At 48.6% G+C, this 17,959-nt stretch overlaps 1 protein-coding gene across 2 annotated transcripts in view; it reads right to left on the minus strand.

Moving 5' to 3' along the window:
- Window positions 1–17,959, minus strand: part of Herc2 (HECT and RLD domain containing E3 ubiquitin protein ligase 2) — a 183,490-nt gene that overhangs the window by 118,488 nt on the left and 47,043 nt on the right. For both annotated transcript variants that reach the window (XM_040733327.1, XM_040733326.1), the window contains exons 10-14: window positions 10,559–10,732; window positions 6,554–6,742; window positions 5,850–6,001; window positions 2,494–2,651; window positions 2,297–2,410 (exon numbers count right to left, since the gene is read on the minus strand). In XM_040733327.1, the coding sequence (XP_040589261.1) occupies window positions 2,297–2,410; window positions 2,494–2,651; window positions 5,850–6,001; window positions 6,554–6,742; window positions 10,559–10,732 (787 nt within the window). The remainder of the gene's footprint in view (window positions 1–2,296; window positions 2,411–2,493; window positions 2,652–5,849; window positions 6,002–6,553; window positions 6,743–10,558; window positions 10,733–17,959) is intronic.

Genomic DNA, 17,959 nt, shown 5'->3' on the forward strand with positions numbered 1-17,959 from the left:
TTGAAGATTAACCTGAATAATTTGCAAAATCTTAGTAAAAGTAAACTGGAGGGGAGGCATTAGTTAGGCATTGATAAAAGTTCTAAGAAAAAATCCAGAAGAAAAATATCAGAAAGAAATTTTCAGTTTGCTTATAAATACTCAGTTTTCATTCTACTTTCAACTGTCCAAGCCAAAGATCAACTAACTTTCAGATAAGATAGTATTTTTATTAAGCTTTTGTGGGTGATACAGGCTGTCATAATGACACAACTATGCTACTGTCACTGGAAAATGACCAGAAACAACACATAAACCAGCTAATTTGGATGCATTCAAATACAATGCTAATTGTCAAGCCAGGCTAACCCTGATCTAAACTGAAAACTGTAAATAATGCACTATTAGATGGTCACTGAAAAACAACTCAATGTGCACATCTCTCAGAATATGTGTCTAGTTTTCTATGTCCTGGATCAAATTCTACTGTTTGCACTTAAACCAACATTTTCAGCGAGCCTACCACCCAAGACCACACTGCCCAGGGCATGATGCTTCTACCGCACCAGTCACCCCAGAACACAATCCCGCAGCAGGGATGTTTCCCTGTAAGAGTTACACAAAAGCATAAGTGTGAGGTAAGCAATGTTTACAACCTTATTTCTAGACATCTGCACCAAAGACATTCTCAGAAGTAAATTCTCAACATGCTATTCAACCTCTGTGAGAGAAAGCAGACTAAGAAACTCCCCAGTTGATGCAAGGACTAACACAGTGCAGAAGTGAGACCACCATCAGGCCTTGGACAAAATGGATGCATTTCTGACCATCAAACCCAAACAACCATACGAACTCTCAAAAAATCATATATACATATGCTAGGCATGGTGACAAGCACCTGTAACCCCAGCAATATGGAGGCCAAGCCAAGAGGAAAATGAGTTCAGAGATAGTCAGGACTACTTAGCAAGATACTGTCTCAGTAATAAAAATTATATATATGCCAGGTGTTGGTGCACGCCTTTAATCCGTGCACTCGGGAGGCAGAGGCAGGTGGGTCTCTGTGAGTTTGAGACCAGCCTGGTCTACAGAGCGAGTTCCAGGATAGGCTCCAAAGAAATACAGAGAAACCCTATCTCAGAGGAACTAAATAAATAAATAAATAAATATATAGATATATATATAACTATGGTTAGGCAGGGATGGAATTCAATGGTATAGTACTTGGGTCTTGGATCCAAGATTCGCAGTTCTACAAGAAAAAAACAAAGAAAAACAAGCAAGTATACAATCTCACAAACAAACACAAAGAGGAAGCTGAAATTAAAAACAAGCACTTTCACAGTAGATTGTGAAGTGTGCAATCACTATAAAAGACTATGAGGCAATAATGGCTAAAGGTTAGGAGATATATTAATGATGAGACAATTCAGAAGGTCAATTATTCCACTTTTTGTTTTGCTTTCTTTTTGTTTTTCAAGACAGGGTTTCTCTGTATAGCGATGGAGGCTGTCCTAGAACTCACAGAGATCCACCTGCCTCTACTTCCCGAGTGCTGAGATTAAAGACATGTGCCACCAACGCCTGGCCGATTATTCAATTTAGCTGTAATTTTTAGTTAAAAATAAAATACCCAGTAGAAAACGTGGTAACCCCTAAGCAGTCATCCGCTTTCAAGAACCTAAATCCTGGGCAATTCCTGAGCCTCTGCACTGAAGCCATGAGACCCTCGCTGTGGAAGTAGAGATGAGCAATGTCCCCATAATCTCGGGCTAGAACCCTCCGTTTCCAGGGTCGTCACTGTCTTGAATGTAAACGGCTCCATCTCTCCGTTTGCTCTCTGCTTTGCACTTGGGTTCAACTGTGATCGTCCAGGCTCCTGCCCCAGATGCCTTGCCTGCCTGCTGTCAAGCCTCCCAGCCACGATAGACTTTAATCCTCCGGGGTACTCTTTCATGCTGGGCAGGGCTAGTGCACACCTTTAGTCCATGCACTCAGGAGGCAAAGGCAGGGGGATCTCTATGAGTTCAAGGCCAGCCTGGTCTACGAAGCTAGTTCTAGGACAGCCAAGGCTACACAGAGAAACCCTGTTTCGAAGAACGAAAAAACTAAACTAAAATAAGCGGTCCCTCCCACAAGTCGCCTTGGTTATGATGTTTTACTACAGCAACAAAGAAGTAGCCAATACACTCACCAGACTAAAAGAAGATGACAGGGAAGGCAGCCTCAGGAGGTCCATACAACTCCAAACCTCACCACCCAGAGGACAACCATCTCTGGGAAAGTGCCCGGGACAGCGCGGGCTCCACATACATACCATTCTCAGTCACGGCCAGGGTCTGAGCATCCCCACTCCCGCATGCAACATCGATGACCTTTAGTCCTTTGAGTCCAGCCACCAGCATCGGAATGGCCTCATCTTCACTGGAGCCTTGAAAGAGACACACCCGTCATTGTGAATCCCTCAGAAGCAACCTCCTCCTACCTCCTGACTGCTCATGCACAGACACGTACCATGGCCCAAGCGGCCATAGTTCCCTCGGCCCCAGGTGTACAGCTCCCCCTCAGCAGTGATGGCTGCACTGTAGGTGCTCCCACAGGCTATGTGTACCACGTGCTTCCCAGCCTGCTTTCCTGAGAAAGCCGAGATCACCTTGGGCTCCTCCAGAGGCCTGTGGGAAGAAAGCAACCAGTAAGAGCTTAGCCATTTCTAAAGAGTTAAAAAAGCAAAGGTGATCAGTGCACAAGGCTGTTTTGCCTCTCTGTCTCAAGCACAGAGCATCACCACTTCCTAAGTCGGATCCAGCAAGAGTAGCTGCTAAAGACTTACACAACAAACTATGCAACAGCTCTACTAATGTCCCCAACCAGAGTCCATCAGCGACAAAACAATGAGCTGCCGACACCCAACAACACGGCTACACTGCAAGTGCTGCTGTAAATGAAAGCCAGGAAAAAAAAAAAACTCCTATAGGATTGTCCATAATCAGTTCTAGAAATGACAAAATAATCTGAACAGAGAGCAAGACAAAGATCAGCAGGAGCTAGAGGAAGAGCCAGGGAATAACTGCTAAGGGAGCAAAGACAAGCCGGGACCAATGCTAACACCTTCCCCCTTGACCCTGATGGTTGCTACTCTGTATGCATTTGCCAAGACTTACCCAAAAGTTGGAGGGAGGGGCCCCTCTGTGTTTGGGGGGGAAGGGGGAACATCGACAGACGGAAGTGAAGTGAACAAAGCTTACTAATAAAATGGAATTTTAGGTTTTATAGATTAAAAGGTTTGTGGAAATAAGATTCAGAAAGCAAAATCTTCACAACTGAAAAGATAAAAATCCAATTAGCAAAGCTTCTCATGCTGATAGTCCGCATTAGGAATCCTATGATAAACAACATTTTCAAAAGCATGCTTGGCTCACTTTGTGACTACAGACAAGAGTGATCAAGTTGGAGAGCCAATCACCCTCCTTTCTTTCTCAGCTGAGTTGCAACTCCTCCAACCGTTTCTCTCCAGCTCCTGCCGTTTGCACTGATCGTTTCCTTCCCTGAGCGCCTAGAGCAAGGGGAGCTATTCATTCTGACTATACAAGCTAATCCTATTTCCTTAAGAAAACCTTTAAAGTAGTGTACTACAAATACGTGCAAGGAAGCAGATGTTCTGTACCTAGGTGCCTCTGGAGTCCCCAGGCAATCCCACCACACAGCCTGGGGTAACACCATTCCAACTCCTTTCTTTTTCGCTAGTTTTCCCTCATTTCTCAGTCTCTTACACGGTAGCTCTGGGGTCATTTCTGACTTCTGGAATCATGCACCACACAGATCACTACTTTTCTTGCACTATGATTCTCCCCGAAGAATATTCTAAGTAGTGATGTCTCCAAACAACCTATGCACATCCCATTCTCCTCTCCACCCACTCAGAGACGGTGGGGGCTGAGATGCTTCTTACTTGACCTGCCTGTTGCCTGTTCGTGCTCTTACCTCAGAGACAGCACAGCTGCCTAGTGCCGAGACCTTTCCAACAGGCTCCACTTGCAACACTACCATATAAAGGGGCTCCTTTACTCCGCAGGAAGCAATTAAAATGTCCATTTTTTGTTTTATTTCTGATCTTTCATGGTAACCAGAAGTTCCCACCCCGTAATATAACATTAATTTTTATGCTTCTAAGAACATATTGTGGGAAGGGGAGAGCTGGCTCAGTGGTTAAGAGCACTGGCTGCTCCTCGAGAAGTTCTGAGTTCAATTCCCAGCACCCACACAGTCGCTCACAACCATCTACAGTGGGCTCTGACGCCCTCTTCTGGCACATGCAAATAGAGCACTCATATACACAAAATAAATATATAAAACATATCATGGTTCCACAGGTCCTATTGGCAGGAGACATGGTACAGTGCGAACAGCAGGACAATAGGTGGAGTATGCTTATTTAGAAAACAAGATGGGGGCTACAGTTGCTGCCACTGCTAATGCTGGCAAAGAGAATGCCCTCCATTTGTGGCAAAGTTCCCAAGGAGTTGGTCATCAGGAATGAACACGTGCCAGACAGTGACCCATACTTTAATCCCAGCACTCAGGAGACAGAGGCAAAGGCATACAGATTTCTGCTGAATTCCAGACCAGCCTGGTCTACACAGTGAGTTCTAGGACAACCAGAGCTACATAATGAGACCCTATTTTTAGGGTATAAGGAAAAAGGGTCAGCCAAAGAAACACGCCCTGAGCAGAGCCAAAGAAACACACTTTGGCCCTGAAACCAGAACCAAAGAGATGCACTCTGACCTTGAAACCAGTGCCAAAGAAATATACTTTGTCCCTGGAATCAGAGCCAAAGAAAGAAATACACCCTGGCCCTAAAATTAGAGCCAAAAGGCTAAAAAAGACCCGTGAAAGAAACACACTTTGGCCCTGAAATCAGAGCCAAATCTGACCCTAAACCTGTGCAGAAAACCAACCAATCCCTGAGCAGGAGATTTAGCCATTCTGAGCTCAGGGATTAAAATTTGACTAATCACCACCCTGGAAAACTCCCTGGAAAAACTCCGCCCCTAAGAATCCCTATATAAACCCTGTGTCTGTTCAGCTTGTGGCTGTTCCGGCTGCCTGGATGTCTCTGCCACACTAGCAGAGAGCAGCCACTCTCCTGGATTCTTCCCTCCCAATAAATCTCTTGAATGAGGTTTGGGTGAGACCTTCTTTCATTGGAGCAGAGATGACCCTAGACAGAACACAGTGGAGCAGGGCTGTAACACTTTTCTTTCACTGGGGAAACCTTCCTCGGCTCTCTGGGGGCCCTGGAGGCCAACGGTAACAACTTCACAGGGGAAATCCCCTAACAGAGCAGAGCTGATACACTCGGAAGCCTTTCCCTGATTCGAGGCTGTAAGCTGCTATGCTATTCTCCCGAGTGCCAGAATACCTTTCCATTCGAGCTGTATTCTTTGGCTCCTGAGTGCCTGAATCTACCCCTGTCCATCCCATCTGATCCATCAAAATGCTTACAGATGGGAGAGAAATAGAAAATGAAAGGAAAGGGAAAGGAAAGGGAAAAGGACAAAGGGAGGGAGGGAGGGAGGGAGGGAGGGAGGGAGGGAGGGAGGGAAGGAAGGAAGGAAGGAAGGAAGGAAGGAAGGGAGGAAGGAAGGAAGGAAGGAAGGAAAGAAGGAAAGAAGGAAGGAAGGAAAGAAGGAAAGAAGGAAAGAAGGAAAGAAGGAAAGAAGGAAAGAAGGAAGGAAGGGAGGGACACATCATGCTATGTCTCCCTCCTTATCCCAGTAGGCAGCTGGAAATCCCCCCTGACATTTTCCATTCTGTTGTGAATATGGATACCCAGAGAGCATATAAGTTTCCAAAATGGTTGTACGTACACAGTGTCTCCATGGCCCAGCCTTCCGCCATCCCCACAGCCCCAGGAGTACACCTCCCCTGTGGCAGTCAAAGCCAGATAGTGGTGACCATCAGAATGGGCAGCAATTTTTACAATGTTTCTGGAAGCAAGTCCCTGGACCAGTTGTGGAGCCTGGAAAGGTAAAACCAGGAAGAGCATTGGTCAGTCATAGGTAACAGTAAGAACAATGGCTCTCCCATTCACATTCTCCCTGAGCAAACACACTCAAGCTGACAAACTCGGAACCTACAGGGCCCTAACCTGTTCTCCATTCCAGCACCAAGAGAATGGAGAGAGTTCACCCATGGGATGACTAGTGCTGGTGTGAGAAGGGAGCCAGCAGCCAGTGTAACTCACATACACCACTCAAGTCCCCTCCTTACATGAGCACACACGCCCCAATGCACCCCATCCTCATCAGAACCCATCCCTTTCTGTTAACTGCTACACACATGAACGTTTGGTTTACAAAGCAATTGTGATTAACCAGTCAAATTACTCAACGGAGTTCTTGATTTTAAAAAGTCAAAATGCTGTTAACAGTCATCCTAACTGGGACAATTTAACAAGACTAATAATATACAAGGAACAGATACCAACGACAGAGAACACAATACCATGTGGCACCTACAACAGGGACCCCACCGCGAAGAAGGCATGCAGACAACTCTACTCAGCACCTACCAGCACGTCACTGTTGTAAGCCTGTGTGTACACACGGCCGTTTCGGGACAGGATTAAGAAGCGCTTTTCCGCACAGGCCACCTGCATTACCCCCAGACTGGCGAGGCCTTCGCACTGAATTGGACCAATCACATTGGCATAGTATTTCCATCCTATTAACCCCCAACCTATGACCTCCTGCAATGATCCCTGTAAAAACAAAAGAACACATACAAACCTTTTTTTTTAGAGTAAGAGATTATCCAGGACTAATACTGAGATACTATGGAAGCTAAAAACAAAAGACTGACTGTCAACATCAAAACAACTCAGAACATTTCATATTGCCTCAGTTAATATTTTATTTCAAGAATAGCATTCAAAAGCTGGACTTTTAATATATTTTTCAATACTCAAACGACATCAGGTTATTTTTCTGTCAAAACTGGCAGAAAACCAAAAACCCAAACATAAGGCTAGGGGCAAATACCTTTGTGGGTAGGGGTGAAGCTATCTGGGAACAACCTACAGATAACTAGGCCATGCTGAGTCACCTCACTAGCATACTGCAAGGGCATATATGCATGCATATTCAGAAATAAACAGGGGAACATTACCATATCAGCCACCACAGTACTTGGGGAGCAAACGTCTGTCAATAACTCAGGTGTCCATCAAAAGTGACTTACTAATAATGGTAGCATATGCCATTCATCATAGCGCTCAAGAGACAAGAATAAACAAACCCTGTGAGGTCAAGGCCAGCCTGGTAAACATGTTAAGTTTCAGACCAGCCAGGGTTACATAGCGAGACTCTGTCTCAAAATAATAGTAATAACACCAATAATATGGGGTGGAAAGATGGCTCAGCCATTAAGAGCATAGTTGTTCTTACAGAGGTCCTGAGTTCAATTCTCAGCAACCACATGGTGGCTCACAACCATCTACAATGGGATCTGATGCCTTCTTCTGTATTAAAGGCATATATTCAGATGTAACACTCACACATAAAAAATAAATATTTTTAAAATATAGTAATAATAATAGGAGGAAATGGAGGAGAAGGAAGGAAAAAGAAGACAGAGCTCAAAAAGCAACATGTTTATTAAAAAAACAGCTTTTAGAAATTAAGAGACCATCTCTACTAACATAGCAAGATTCCAGTGTCTCTACCTGGGGAAAAGAATAAGCTGATGAAGAAGAAAAAGAGGAAAAGGCTAAAGAACAACTGTAACATGCCACCACTAATATGTTCGTTCCAGAGAACAGTGGAAAATTCAGACCAGGCTAGCCAAGTGAGACCAAGCATGTGGGATGCTGGGCATATGGACGTCAAGAGAAGAAAAAGTGCATTGTCACATACAATTCAGATTTTGATCCATGTGACTGTTTCATAGTATATGTTGTGTTCTTTTGTTTTCTTTTTTGGCTTTGGTTTTGCCTAGCTTGGCAGGGGAGGGGGCTTGGAGGGTTGTTTGGTTTTTTGGGTTGGTTTGTTTGTTTGTTTGTTCTCAAGACAGGATCCCTCTGTGCCACCCCGGCTGTCCTGGAACTCGCTCTGTAGACCAGGCTGGCCTGGCACTCAGAGATCCATCTGCGTCTGTCCCTCAAGTGCTGATATTAAAGGTATGCGCCACCATCACCCAGCTTATTCAGCTTGTTGTAGTTTTTTTGGGGTCTTCTGTTTGTTTACTTTTAATGAATTCCTGTTCACATTACAAACAAAAAGCTAAAGAAACCTGGACTGAAAACCAGGATTACTCTCTATAATCTTGACAAGAACATTATCATCCCAAGCATTCATTTTCTCAAGAATACAACAGGGGGAACACTGTGATCAGCAGCAGTGTTCACACGTGATATCTTTGATGGGCAGGCACACCCCAGACTCTTGTCACATCATTACTACCACCATTACTATTATCTACACATTCTACATAAAAAATGACAGCACTGTTGTTACAGTATAACCTGCATTACACACTAAGCACAACACTGACTGATAGACAGCACATGTGATTAGAGTGAACACATGTTTGGTTCCCAATGCTAAAATAACAAAAAGATTCTCTGGTTCCCTGGCAATGGCAGGGAGCCTGCCGTCGCGTGGACAAAGGGGAGCTCTCTAAGGCCCCTAACACGTTTACTAAGCACCGTGTACTCGGGGAGTGGATAAAGTCCTGAGTGAGTATGCCATCTACATGAGCATAGCCATGGGTGTCTAGGACCCAAATGCCTCAGACTCATGAGCATGGAAAAGCCTTCCCAGGTCAGGCTCGGGAGCTAGAAAAGCCTTCCTCCAACCAGAGTACCACTGTTGATAGTCGTACTGGCTGGTTCTGTGTGTCAACTTGACACAAGCTTGTTGGGGAAGTCCTGTGTATATGTCAATAAAGCACTGTTGGCCAATAGGGAACTAAGATAGGTTGGACTAGGAGTCCAGAAGGACTCTGGGAAGGAGAAACACAGAGAGTCGAGATGTAACGCCATGGGGTAGGAAGCCCGGAAACTTCTCCGGTAAGAGACATACTTAGATTAACAATTATGGGGTAACTACTTAAGTCAGAGCTAGCCAGTAAGAAACAAGCAAGGCCAACAGCTTCATAATTAATATAGCCTCCTTTGTGTTTATTTGGGACTGATGCGGCTCTGGAACCAGGCTGGCGGGAAAGCTTCCCTTTACACAAGCTAGAGTCATCAGAGGATCCAGGAGCCTCAGCTGAGGAGATGCTTCACTGAGAGCGGGGCTGTCAGGCATTTTCTCACTTAGTGACTGATGGGGGAGGGCCCGCAGCAACAGAAACCTAACTGGGACAAGGCAAGCAGAAAGCATCCACTGCAGCCCCCCATGTCTTCAGCTGGGGACTGCTCCCCTGCAAAGAATTCCCACTAAGACTCCCTATCCTCTCCTACTGAAGCTACACAAACAGTGCACTCAGTTCCAGGGCTGCACTTGACCCAAGCATTTCTGAAAGCGCGTCTCGTCTCTTTCCTTCATTCCTTCCTGCAGCCCTAGTACTTCATCACCCCTCAGAGCACTGACCAACATATTGAATTACAGACACATGTAAACATTCCAACCACCATTACCAGAAATACCAAATTTCAGGTGGGTGGCTGTGGCACACACCTTTAATCCCAGCCTTGGGAGGCAGAGGCAGGCGGATCTCTGAGTTCAGGGCCAGCCTGATCTACAGAGAGAGTTTCAGGGCAGGCAGGGCTACATAGTGAAACCCTGTTTTGAAAAAGGAAAGAAAGAAAAAAAAAGGGAGAATGGACAAATTTTGCACATACACAGAATGAAAATCAACAAGAGCTCCGAATCATACCAACATAAAGATTCCTCAATGTCTGTGATGGTTAAGATCAACCTGGCAGAATCTGGAATGTGGGGAATTATCCTGACATCTTAGCTGTGGTAGAGCTGGCCCCGGGCAGCTCCAAGCATGGAGAAAGCAAGCTGAGCACTAATAAGCGTCCACGGCCTCTTGTTACCGACTGTGAGTGCAATGTGAGCAGCAGCTTCACGCTCCTGCTGCCACGCACACTCACATCAAGAGCTACAATAATCCACCCTTTTTCTCCTTTAGATTGCTTTTGATGGAGTGAGTTTTTTGGTTTGTTTTTTGTTTGTTTATTTGTTTTTGAATCACACTGCAAGAAAAGAAACTAAGACAGTGTTAAAGGACTTGCCCAGTACACATAAAGTCCAAGTGATTTTTTTCTTTTAATTTTTTTCATTTTACATACTAATCCCAGTTCCCCTTCTGCCTTCCCCCCAGTTTCCCCATTCCACTCCTCAGAGGGGGTAAGGCCTCCCTAGAGGAGTCAACCAAGTCTGGTATACCAAGTGAGGCAGGACCTAGCCCCTCCTCCCTGTATCCAGGCTGAGCAAAATATCCCACCCTAGGGAATGGGTTCCAAAAAGCCAGCTCATGCACCCAGGATCAGAGACCCCCCACAGATCAATCCAGTCCAAATGATCTTCATCGCTGCACAAGAAAAAGGCCCTACTCCAGCACATACCTTATGAGATGTTGGGGAGCTACACAGAGGAGGCATACAGGGTGTAGCCAGACGGTCTAAGTGGGCCATGACAACTACTGCTGTTTGTCGTAAATCAATGGCAAGTTCATTGTCTTGGGGAAGAGTAAGGTACCTCAGGAAACTCTCATTGGGGCTCAGAGGCCCAGATAAAAGCTACATTAAAAGAAATAAACATGCTCACAAACAGTGGAAGAAAAATAACACCCCCAACTTCTTTATGTTTTGGTATTTAGCTATACATTTCCTGTGTGTGTGTGTGTGTGTGTGTGTGTAACCTGTATATCTTATTTTTAGCCATCAAATTACAATGTTGGTCATACAGCTACAAGTATACATTCATACCCTTCTATACCTGGCATATAAATACTCATGGTACTGACTGTGCGATCTATGCATTTTTACACACTTTAAGCTTGTGAGGCAAGTACTCTAAGAGTCTTTAACAATCCTCATCCCATCCGCTTAAACATTAAGTTGCCTGGGCTAACATTAAATCTTTGATGCTCCTGCCTCTGCCTCCCAGTAGTTCCCAAGTGGCCTGACTGTCTACTAAAACCTTATTTTATTACAGTTAACATCATATTTCTAACTCTTGCAAAAAAACAGTCTTGTTACCACTTAAGAGTCTTACCACGTAAATTAGGCCAAAATGATAATAGAACACCTAATTTTACAGAAAAGATAAAAAGTTCAACATGTACTTGTAAAGAGCCTCAGTCCTGAGGTTTCATGAGTATTTGTTTACATTAACACAAAACAGCCCAACACAGCATATGAAATCCACTTCCCAAAACATTCAAGCAGCTGCTGGGAACACACTGGCACTAAACCAGACACACAGAGACCGACTCAGCTGACTCGGCAAAGTCTGCAAGTTAACGTGGCAGGCAGTAGACAGATCTCTCAGAGGCCAATGGATCCATGCCAAAGCACATTCCTCTTCATAAGTACAATGTAAAAGCTGTCTCATGGAAGGGTCTTTACAGTACATGTGTTACTCTACCCTGTCCATGCAGCGCACTGACCTCCCACACCTGCTCCTCTCTCACTTGCTGCCATCACCAGAGGCAGAGACACCCAAAGGCGTCTACTCTGCAGATGTGCACTCTGGCTCACCTGGACTACAGGCGTCTACTCTACAGATGTGCACTCTGGCTCACCTGGACTACAGGCGTCTACAGATGTGCACTCTGGCTCACCTGGACTACAGGCGTCTACAGATGTGCACTCTGGCTCACCTGGACTACAGGCGTCTACAGATGTGCACTCTGGCTCACCTGGACTACAGGCGTCTCTCTACAGATGTGCACTCTGGCTCACCTGGACTACAGGCGTCTACTCTACAGATGTGCACTCTGGCTCACCTGGACTACAGGCGTCTACAGATGTGCACTCTGGCTCACCTGGACTACAGGCGTCTCTACAGATGTGCACTCTGGCTCACCTGGACTACAGGCGTCTCACAGATGTGCACTCTGGCTCACCTGGACTACAGGCGTCTACTCTACAGATGTGCACTCTGGCTCACCTGGACTACAGGCGTCTACAGATGTGCACTCTGGCTCACCTGGACTACAGGCGTCTACTCTACAGATGTGCACTCTGGCTCACCTGGACTACAGGCGTCTACTCTACAGATGTGCACTCTGGCTCACCTGGACTACAGGCGTCTACTCTACAGATGTGCACTCTGGCTCACCTGGACTACAGGCGTCTACTCTACAGATGTGCACTCTGGCTCACCTGGACTACAGGCGTCTACAGATGTGCACTCTGGCTCACCTGGACTACAGGCGTCTACTCTACAGATGTGCACTCTGGCTCACCTGGACTACAGGCGCTCTACAGATGTGCACTCTGGCTCACCTGGACTACAGGCGTCTACAGATGTGCACTCTGGCTCACCTGGACTACAGGCGTCTACAGATGTGCACTCTGGCTCACCTGGACTACAGGCGTCTACTCTACAGATGTGCACTCTGGCTCACCTGGACTACAGGCGTCTACTACAGATGTGCACTCTGGCTCACCTGGACTACAGGCGTCTACTCTACAGATGTGCACTCTGGCTCACCTGGACTACAGGCGTCTACTCTACAGATGTGCACTCTGGCTCACCTGGACTACAGGCGTCTACTCTACAGATGTGCACTCTGGCTCACCTGGACTACAGGCGTCTACTCTACAGATGTGCACTCTGGCTCACCTGGACTACAGGCGTCTACTCTACAGATGTGCACTCTGGCTCACCTGGACTACAGGCGTCTCTCACAGATGTGCACTCTGGCTCACCTGGACTACAGGCGTCTACTCTACAGATGTGCACTCTGGCTCACCTGGACTACAGGCGTCTACAGATGTGCACTCTGGCTCACCTGGACTACAGGCGTCTACAGATGTGCACTCTGGCTCACCTGGACTACAGGCGTCTACTCTACAGATGTGCACTCTGGCTCACCTGGACTACAGGCGTCTACAGATGTGCACTCTGGCTCACCTGGACTACAGGCGTCTACAGATGTGCACTCTGGCTCACCTGGACTACAGGCGTCTACCTACAGATGTGCACTCTGGCTCACCTGGACTACAGGCGTCTACTCTACAGATGTGCACTCTGGCTCACCTGGACTACAGGCGTCTACTCTACAGATGTGCACTCTGGCTCACCTGGACTACAGGCGTCTACTCTACAGATGTGCACTCTGGCTCACCTGGACTACAGGCGTCTACAGATGTGCACTCTGGCTCACCTGGACTACAGGCGTCTACTCTACAGATGTGCACTCTGGCTCACCTGGACTACAGGCGTCTACTCTACAGATGTGCACTCTGGCTCACCTGGACTACAGGCGTCTACTCTACAGATGTGCACTCTGGCTCACCTGGACTACAGGCGTCTACAGATGTGCACTCTGGCTCACCTGGACTACAGGCGTCTACAGATGTGCACTCTGGCTCACCTGGACTACAGGCGTCTACAGATGTGCACTCTGGCTCACCTGGACTACAGGCGTCTACTCTACAGATGTGCACTCTGGCTCACCTGGACTACAGGCGTCTACTCTACAGATGTGCACTCTGGCTCACCTGGACTACAGGCGTCTACTCTACAGATGTGCACTCTGGCTCACCTGGACTACAGGCGTCTACTCTACAGATGTGCACTCTGGCTCACCTGGACTACAGGCGTCTACTCTACAGATGTGCACTCTGGCTCACCTGGACTACAGGCGTCTACTCTACAGATGTGCACTCTGGCTCACCTGGACTACAGGCGTCTACTCTACAGATGTGCACTCTGGCTCACCTGGACTACAGGCGTCTACTCTACAGATGTGCACTCTGGCTCACCTGGACTACAGGCGTCTACTCTACAGATGTGCACTCTGGCTCACCTGGACTACAGGCGTCTACAGATGTGCACTCTGGCTCACCTGGACTACAGGCGTCTACTCTACAGATGTGCACTCTGGCTCACCTGGACTACAGGCGTCTACTCTACAGATGTGCACTCTGGCTCACCTGGACTACAGGCGTCTCTACAGATGTGCACTCTGGCTCACCTGGACTACAGGCGTCTACAGATGTGCACTCTGGCTCACCTGGACTACAGGCGTCTACAGATGTGCACTCTGGCTCACCTGGACTACAGGCGTCTCACAGATGTGCACTCTGGCTCACCTGGACTACAGGCGTCTACTCTACAGATGTGCACTCTGGCTCACCTGGACTACAGGCGTCTACTCTACAGATGTGCACTCTGGCTCACCTGGACTACAGGCGTCTACTCTACAGATGTGCACTCTGGCTCACCTGGACTACAGGCGTCTACTCTACAGATGTGCACTCTGGCTCACCTGGACTACAGGCGTCTACTCTACAGATGTGCACTCTGGCTCACCTGGACTACAGGCGTCTACTCTACAGATGTGCACTCTGGCTCACCTGGACTACAGGCGTCTACTCTACAGATGTGCACTCTGGCTCACCTGGACTACAGGCGTCTACTCTACAGATGTGCACTCTGGCTCACCTGGACTACAGGCGTCTCTACAGATGTGCACTCTGGCTCACCTGGACTACAGGCGCTCTACAGATGTGCACTCTGGCTCACCTGGACTACAGGCGCTCTACAGATGTGCACTCTGGCTCACCTGGACTACAGGCGCTCTACAGATGTGCACTCTGGCTCACCTGGACTACAGGCGCTCTACAGATGTGCACTCTGGCTCACCTGGACTACAGGCGTCTCTACAGATGTGCACTCTGGCTCACCTGGACTACAGGCGTCTACTCTACAGATGTGCACTCTGGCTCACCTGGACTACAGGCGTCTACAGATGTGCACTCTGGCTCACCTGGACTACAGGCGCTCTACAGATGTGCACTCTGGCTCACCTGGACTACAGGCGTCTACTCTACAGATGTGCACTCTGGCTCACCTGGACTACAGGCGTCTACAGATGTGCACTCTGGCTCACCTGGACTACAGGCGCTCTACAGATGTGCACTCTGGCTCACCTGGACTACAGGCGTCTCTACAGATGTGCACTCTGGCTCACCTGGACTACAGGCGTCTACTCTACAGATGTGCACTCTGGCTCACCTGGACTACAGGCGTCTACTCTACAGATGTGCACTCTGGCTCACCTGGACTACAGGCGTCTACTCTACAGATGTGCACTCTGGCTCACCTGGACTACAGGCGTCTACAGATGTGCACTCTGGCTCACCTGGACTACAGGCGTCTACAGATGTGCACTCTGGCTCACCTGGACTACAGGCGTCTACTCTACAGATGTGCACTCTGGCTCACCTGGACTACAGGCGTCTACTACAGATGTGCACTCTGGCTCACCTGGACTACAGGCGTCTACTCTACAGATGTGCACTCTGGCTCACCTGGACTACAGGCGTCTACTCTACAGATGTGCACTCTGGCTCACCTGGACTACAGGCGTCTACTCTACAGATGTGCACTCTGGCTCACCTGGACTACAGGCGCTCTACAGATGTGCACTCTGGCTCACCTGGACTACAGGCGTCTACTCTACAGATGTGCACTCTGGCTCACCTGGACTACAGGCGTCTACTCTACAGATGTGCACTCTGGCTCACCTGGACTACAGGCGTCTACCTACAGATGTGCACTCTGGCTCACCTGGACTACAGGCGTCTACAGATGTGCACTCTGGCTCACCTGGACTACAGGCGTCTACTCTACAGATGTGCACTCTGGCTCACCTGGACTACAGGCGTCTACTCTACAGATGTGCACTCTGGCTCACCTGGACTACAGGCGTCCTACAGATGTGCACTCTGGCTCACCTGGACTACAGGCGTCTACTCTACAGATGTGCACTCTGGCTCACCTGGACTACAGGCGTCTACTCTACAGATGTGCACTCTGGCTCACCTGGACTACAGGCGTCTACAGATGTGCACTCTGGCTCACCTGGACTACAGGCGTCTACTCTACAGATGTGCACTCTGGCTCACCTGGACTACAGGCGTCTACTCTACAGATGTGCACTCTGGCTCACCTGGACTACAGGCGTCTACTCTACAGATGTGCACTCTGGCTCACCTGGACTACAGGCGTCTACTCTACAGATGTGCACTCTGGCTCACCTGGACTACAGGCGTCTACTCTACAGATGTGCACTCTGGCTCACCTGGACTACAGGCGTCTACTCTACAGATGTGCACTCTGGCTCACCTGGACTACAGGCGTCTCACAGATGTGCACTCTGGCTCACCTGGACTACAGGCGTCTCTACAGATGTGCACTCTGGCTCACCTGGACTACAGGCGTCTACAGATGTGCACTCTGGCTCACCTGGACTACAGGCGTCTACTCTACAGATGTGCACTCTGGCTCACCTGGACTACAGGCGTCTACTCTACAGATGTGCACTCTGGCTCACCTGGACTACAGGCGTCTACTCTACAGATGTGCACTCTGGCTCACCTGGACTACAGGCGTCTACTCTACAGATGTGCACTCTGGCTCACCTGGACTACAGGCGTCTACTCTACAGATGTGCACTCTGGCTCACCTGGACTACAGGCGTCTACTCTACAGATGTGCACTCTGGCTCACCTGGACTACAGGCGTCTACTCTACAGATGTGCACTCTGGCTCACCTGGACTACAGGCGTCTACAGATGTGCACTCTGGCTCACCTGGACTACAGGCGTCTACAGATGTGCACTCTGGCTCACCTGGACTACAGGCGTCTACAGATGTGCACTCTGGCTCACCTGGACTACAGGCGTCTACAGATGTGCACTCTGGCTCACCTGGACTACAGGCGTCTACTCTACAGATGTGCACTCTGGCTCACCTGGACTACAGGCGTCACTCTACAGATGTGCACTCTGGCTCACCTGGACTACAGGCGTCTACTCTACAGATGTGCACTCTGGCTCACCTGGACTACAGGCGTCTACAGATGTGCACTCTGGCTCACCTGGACTACAGGCGCTCTACAGATGTGCACTCTGGCTCACCTGGACTACAGGCGTCTACTCTACAGATGTGCACTCTGGCTCACCTGGACTACAGGCGTCTACTCTACAGATGTGCACTCTGGCTCACCTGGACTACAGGCGTCTACTCTACAGATGTGCACTCTGGCTCACCTGGACTACAGGCGTCACTCTACAGATGTGCACTCTGGCTCACCTGGACTACAGGCGTCTACAGATGTGCACTCTGGCTCACCTGGACTACAGGCGTCTACTCTACAGATGTGCACTCTGGCTCACCTGGACTACAGGCGTCTACTCTACAGATGTGCACTCTGGCTCACCTGGACTACAGGCGTCTACTCTACAGATGTGCACTCTGGCTCACCTGGACTACAGGCGTCTACAGATGTGCACTCTGGCTCACCTGGACTACAGGCGTCTACTCTACAGATGTGCACTCTGGCTCACCTGGACTACAGGCGTCTCACAGATGTGCACTCTGGCTCACCTGGACTACAGGCGTCTACAGATGTGCACTCTGGCTCACCTGGACTACAGGCGTCTACTCTACAGATGTGCACTCTGGCTCACCTGGACTACAGGCGTCTACAGATGTGCACTCTGGCTCACCTGGACTACAGGCGTCTACTCTACAGATGTGCACTCTGGCTCACCTGGACTACAGGCGTCTACTCTACAGATGTGCACTCTGGCTCACCTGGACTACAGGCGTCTACAGATGTGCACTCTGGCTCACCTGGACTACAGGCGTCTACTCTACAGATGTGCACTCTGGCTCACCTGGACTACAGGCGTCTCTACAGATGTGCACTCTGGCTCACCTGGACTACAGGCGTACCTACAGATGTGCACTCTGGCTCACCTGGACTACAGGCGTCTACTCTA

Source organism: Mesocricetus auratus, unplaced genomic scaffold, assembly GCF_017639785.1.
Source record: "Mesocricetus auratus isolate SY011 unplaced genomic scaffold, BCM_Maur_2.0 Super-Scaffold_100030, whole genome shotgun sequence".
Lineage (NCBI taxonomy): Eukaryota > Metazoa > Chordata > Mammalia > Rodentia > Cricetidae > Mesocricetus > Mesocricetus auratus.